Source organism: Ascaphus truei, chromosome 1, assembly GCF_040206685.1.
Source record: "Ascaphus truei isolate aAscTru1 chromosome 1, aAscTru1.hap1, whole genome shotgun sequence".
NCBI lineage: Eukaryota > Metazoa > Chordata > Amphibia > Anura > Ascaphidae > Ascaphus > Ascaphus truei.
Window position 1 is genome coordinate 472465263 of NC_134483.1, and position 6546 is coordinate 472471808.

The 6546-nt window shown below is 39.0% G+C and overlaps 1 protein-coding gene across 1 annotated transcript in view; it reads left to right on the forward strand.

The window, feature by feature from the left end:
- The window catches only part of YIPF7 (Yip1 domain family member 7), a 90251-nt gene that overhangs the window by 21918 nt on the left and 61787 nt on the right, over positions 1–6546 (forward strand). The window contains exon 3 of the mRNA XM_075615243.1: positions 1176–1327. Within this exon, the coding sequence (XP_075471358.1) occupies positions 1176–1327 (152 nt within the window). The remainder of the gene's footprint in view (positions 1–1175; positions 1328–6546) is intronic.

Here is a 6546-nt window from a genome sequence, read left to right on the forward strand (position 1 = left end):
TGAGGTGGGGTTGGATCCCCTCAGAGTTTGTGTGTATTTTTAATAAATTACCTTCCACTAATCCCTGGTGCGCATTTGTGCATTTTTTATTATCCTGGAATGTAATATTGCATGGAAGTAGTCAAACCTAAACACAACATATGTTGGCTAAATACTTCAAGGTGCTTTATAACATTTTTGCAGCACTCCCTTCTTTTACTCACTAGGCCGTCTTCCATCAATAATGATGCTTTCTTTTACTGCCTTTTAATGTAATTTCACTATAGATTCTTGTTTCTCGGCTGTACTGCTTCTTTCTGCTTTCTATTCTTTATTTTCTGGAGCCTTCATCTTAGTCTCTTTCTAGCTCACATTTCTCCTATTCTTCTTTGAAAGCTTTCTATTTCTCCCTTTTTTCCCTTCACTTACTCTACTGCTCTCCCTTTTTTTGTCTGCTTTCTTCTGGCTCCACTCTGCATGGTTTCCCGTTTGTTCTTTCTAACATGTGCTCTGCTTCTCAAGCATCCTAGCCAACATATGACCTTCAATTAGGCATAATCATTAAAAGCTCCCGGCAAGTAGACCTGAATATTTGGGATTTACATATTTATTTATCTGCATACTATATTGGGCAAATAGTGTGTGAGAACATGAGGAAAAGGTATAGTTGGTTAATAGTTAAGTTAAAGCTGCAGATCAGTCTTTTTTTTTTTTTACATTTTTTTTTTACTTCAATAGTTTTGTGTGCAATCTCTAATTACCTATAGAAATGTATAGCTGCCAGTCAATTCGTTCTCCATGTATTGATAGGTCGAAATTTGGTGACATATTAAAAGATGGGATTTGTTTATATTCTGCTTGTCAGTCAGTGGAAGCTCATGAATATTCATGAGCACTATTGCACTGACATGTGCTAGAGGGAGGGCAGGGCTGAGAAAGGGGTGTGCCAGGGCTTGTGACAGTACATGAAGGGACAGTGCCTTAGCAAATGGCTGTTAAAATAGAATACAAGAAAATTGGTCTTTCAAAGTTGTTTTTTTAAAAACAGAAAATGCTAAAAGTATTTTTTCTTACTACAGAACTGATTTATTAAAAAAAACACACATGCAGGATATTGACTGAACTGCAGCTTTAATTATACAGATAAGAGATTTTATTTACATCATATTTACTGATAATTAATTATTTAATTGCAGATCAAGCAAACCATCTTCTCCTGACTTTACACAATCAGGAATGATTTCATCTCCTCTGGATCATACCGGTTACATGTATCAACCACCATATAACCCATTATTTAATTCTGAGAACAGCAATAGCTCTGATGAGGAACCTCCTCTGTTAGAAGGTAATGGCTATTAATGTATCCTCTAATCAATCTACAGATTATATGTAGTACTGTATATAATTGCAGTAAAATGCTTTCTGAGCTGACCTTTCAAGGCTCAATCATTATAATGATTAAACCAAATCAGTATTTTTTTTGAGGGGGTGGGGGGTTACTTTTATGTTCAATTTATACATTAGTACTGTTTAAAGGCATGGCTGCATTCATATTACTAAGTGAAAGTGTGAGAGGTCAGGGTTTGTGCTGCTTGGAATCAGTCAACCAGTTTTGTCTTTGTGCATTAAGCTGCATTATAAAATCATTTCATTATCTGGTTTGCTATCCTTTTGATCTAGAGCTTCCCCTAATAAGTCTTTCAAAATTACATTCCTTGTTTATTGTATTAATTAAAACGATTATCATTGTGCTTTTGAAGGCGTACCTGTAAGATGGCAGCTTGATGCTGCAGCTCACAGCCTGACCACTTGCAATCTGCCTGCATCCTGCTTTTTTTGGCTTAGGACCGTTCTATACTGTGTGCGGCCGTGCACATGCCTGTGCGAACGCGCGTGCAAGTGCCGCACGCTTTTTGTGTGTATGCTATGCGCGAGTGAGGTACTTTATGTATTTGTGTGTGTGTATTTATATGTATGTATATGTGTGTATATATGTGTGTGTATGAGTGTATGTATGTGTGTGTGTTTAAATAAGTTTTGAAATAAATAAATACTTTAATAAATGTTTTAATAACATTGTACATACATACATACATACACACACACATATACATACATTTTCAGCGGCGGTAGCGGCACAAATTCATTCTTTTTCTCATCCTCTCCCCTGTCGGCCGGTTCCACTCTCCCTGCCGTGCGTGCGAGCGACACCATGTTAGAATGGCTGACTAACCTCAGCCAACTAAAACTTCTGCACGCACGGCATAGCACACGTATAGAACCAGCCTTATAAGGGTTGCTCTGCCTATGTCAGCATGCCAGTCAGAATAAGTACGGCCTTTTAAGCCGTGTGGACAGATCTTCTCAGGTGGTCCGGCAAGAAGTTACATATTGCAGCCTACTGCGTGGTCACAAACCCTCCTCTGTTGGTGCAGCTCTCCCAGGTTAGGCGTTTATTCCTATTAACACCTTGCAATCAATTTACACAGTGCCACAGAAGGTTTCTTCTAAGGTCGTCCATCACAGCAAAGCTGTATAATAACCCGTCATTCTGTGGTCTACCTCATTGTTGTGATTCCCTCCTCTTTCGGCACATCTCAATCTGTATAGCTTTCCATGATTACTTGCTCATCAGCATAGTTTCGGTGATGTACTGTAGCGGTACTGTGCCCTGAGGGTCTCTCCTAAAAACACCCACAATATTTAAGATATTTTTGGTCATCTATCTCTTATTTTAAACACTGTAAAGACTTTATTTATCTTGTGGAATAACTCTACCTGCTATATCCAATCGAACAATTTAGAATTTCCTCTGTGGTACTTAAGAACTACATTTATGAGTCATTTTCTTTAAAAGCTTGTGATTTAAACCTTCTATTATATTTTATTTGCTACCATTGAAGAAACTTTTATTTTTGAGTGAAAAGGAAAGTTAATCCAAGGAAAACCTATAATAGATGTAATATCTTATGGGCAAGTTTATGGAAAGATCCTCTACTTGTATTATAGCACCAAATAACTCACATGCTAAATCTGACATCAGAATAAAGAAGCGGCACTGATGGTGTACTTCAGAGAGGAGGTTACTTTGACAATAAGGCAGGCAAAAGGTGTTCTGGTTATACTTATCACCTTTTATTCAAGCCTTTAGTGTCAATCTTCAGTTAATACTGAAAATAAAACCCCTTTTTGGCAAACTATTAAGAATCCCAGAATTTCTTCTGAGGCCTCAATGAATTTATCACTCCAATTACAGATTTGTCAAACTAGCTACCTTTAAGTTTAAAAGCATGAAGGCTCCAGGCCCAGATGGGTACTCAGCTGAATTTTAAAAACTATTTCTTCTTAAATTGTCAAATCCCTGCCTCATTTTTTTCCCCAATGGTTTTCTGGAAGGGAAACTTTGTTCCGTATACTTTAATGCTGCCAAAGGAAGGTTGGGGCCAGGAGAAATACAAACTTTTTACCAAGATAATTGCTTATAAAGTAAAGTTTTTGCTTTCTAAAAGTCTGTCTTCTCGTCAGACAAGTTTTATTTGGGGCAGACATTCAGTAACCAATATCCAGAAAATACTATCTGTGATATACAGCAGCAGTGCGCAAACTCCCCGCGCCTCCGCCCCCTACCTGCTCCCTCCTCGGTCGCGCCCCCATGGCATCTAGTGATGCGTCAAAGGATGCTGCGGGGTCATGTGACGTCATGTCACATGGCCCCGTGGTGTTATTTGATGCTGCGTTGCCATGGCGACGCATCACAACTGGCTGAAACAAGGTAAGTGGAGTGTTGTAAGGGCCTCACACGATCCCCCGGCATTAAATTAAATGCCTGGGGGAAGAGCGCAGGGCCCCTGCAACTGCCCATGCCCCCCCAAAGAATCTCCTGCCCCCCCCTGGGGGGCGCGCACCCGAGTTTGCGCACCGCTGATACACAGAACTGTAGGCACAATACAACCCTCAATCTCCTCCAAATGAAAATCGTTAAATAATATACCAGCAATTTTAAGGTTAGATGCCGAAAAAGCTTTTGGCATAACAAATTGTTTGGGACCATCGTTTCACTTCTGAGTGTTTCGGGTTTGAGGGAAAAATTCTAAAAGTAATCCTCTTCATGTAAACCAAACTTCCACCATTCAGATTCTACCGTATGTGCAATCTCAAAAACTTTTAATGTAGAGAGGACTACTAGACAGGGGTATCCACTTTTCCCTCTTATATTACCCTAAATCCTATGGCTATTTGGATACGAACATGTTTGTAAGGCATAAGAGTGGTATAATTGAGCTAGCTTTATATGTAAATTATTTAATTATCTTTTTAAGAAATATGTTTCAATCCTTGGTTACGTTTTATCCAAACAATGAATATGTTCACTGAATTTATGGGATCTAAAATTAATGTTACCAAATCTGGAATCGTTTGTTATATGTATTGTATTTCAGACGCTCCTTCATTCTCCCCTTTGCAGCGGCGCAAGGTCATATTAAATACCTAGGCCAGGCCTGCACAACTCCAGTCCTCGAAGGCCGCAAACAGGCCAGATTTTCCGGATATCAGTCATACTGAGCCACTAATTGAGCCAGCTGTGCTGAAGTAGGGATATCTTGAAAACCTGACCTTCTTGCAGCCCTCGAGTACTGGAGTTGTGCAGGTCTGACCTAGGCACTGATGTCCACCTCAATTTTACCTTATTATACAGAATTAATTTCCACCCAAAATTTACCACTGCAATACAGTACAGTACATAACTGAAAAGATGTGCCTTTATCTTTTCTGGGCAGGGTCAATGTGGTCAAGATGGTATTATTTCCCAAAGTTACACATTACGTACAGTATGCTTTCTTTGACATTACATGGAAAAGGTGTTCACCTTGTTGTATAAAGCCTTTACTTGTTTTATTTGGATAGGGGAAAAAATCCAGAATATTGTTTGCCAGATTACAAGATGTGGGAGTGATTCATTTTCCAAATGTTAACCTTTTCAAGATCTCTTGCCTCATTAAATATGCCAGAGATTTGTTATTCGACTGGTCTATAGTTTTTTGTTGTTAATTATAATTTAGAAAGGATACAGGACACCTGCAAGCTCATATTGAAACTCCAAAATAACCACAACACATATATAAGCATATAAGTGTCACAGAGGAGTGCTACTGAGCATGGCAATATATATAAAACCAGAGACAGAACATAAAACATAGACACAGCTCAGTGCACATCCAGTGAAACATATACAGGCATACCCCACATTAACGTACGCAATGGGACCGGAGCATGTATGTAAAGCGAAAATGTACTTAAAGTGAAGCACTACCTTTTCCGCACTTATCGATGCATGTATTGTACTGCAATTGTCATGTACGTAAACAACTGATGTAAGTAACGCATTTGTAACAGACTCTATAGTCTCCCCGCTTGTGCACAGCTTCGGTACAGGTAGGGAGCCGGTATATTGCTGTTCAGGACGTGCCGACAGGCGCATGCGTGAGCTGCTGTTTGCCTATTGGGCGATATGTCCTTACTCACGAGTGTACTTAAAGTGAGTGTCCTTAAACCGGGGTATGCCTGTACACGGTAAAGTGCCTAAATATATACGTTGGAAATATCTATTAAATAAAATGATCTTTTAGTTTAACATTTTGGCCAAAGTGTTGTAAGCCCCTGAGCAACTACACGGCAGACCCTAACACAAATATAAATTCTTAATAACCTGTGCATTACCAGGAAGAATGATTTATAATAAATCTGTCAAAATTAGTTGCATAGTTCTAAGTCTGATTGAAGCTTTTATTAACCTGTACATTACCAGGAAAAGCACTCTGTATTAGATTTGTCACAATCATACTGCAAGCAAGCAAGTTCCCCTGAGAGTGGGAGATGCTATGGAGTGAGCTTTTAACCACACAAGGGCTTACAACACTTTGGTCAAAATATTAAACTAAAAGACCATTTTATTTACTAGATATCTATACATATATATTTAGGCACTCTACCGTGTATAAGTTTCACTGGATGTGCACTGAGCTCTGTCTGTGTTTTATGTTCTGTCTCTGGTTTTATATATATTGTCATGCTCAGTAGCACTCCTCTGTGACACTTATATGCTTTTATATATATATATATATATATAACATATATATATATGTTGTGGTTATTTTGTGGGTTCAATATGAGCTTGCAGGTGTCCTGTATGTTTTACAATTCTTGTTCAGCTGGTCTTAGCTGATTGGAAGGTGGCTCTTCCTATCTTGTTGAAGCTCATCCCCTTCCACATTTAAGTGGTTTAAAAGCTCACTCCAAGTTATGGTGGGTAAAAAAAGTGACAAAAACCCTCCACAACAAAGCATATAGCAAATGGATATATTACTGTATGCTCATTTGCATGTATTAGACAGGTCTGCAACCCCACCTTTCACCATTATCACCCAGCACACAGCACTTCCACTGCAGCAAGGGATTCTAGGAAATGACATGCAAACAAGCAAACAGTGCCACCTTTTGCTACAAAACCAGTCAACATGGTTTCCCTATAGGCTGTGGGTGGGTTTGCTGGCTATGCATCTTAAA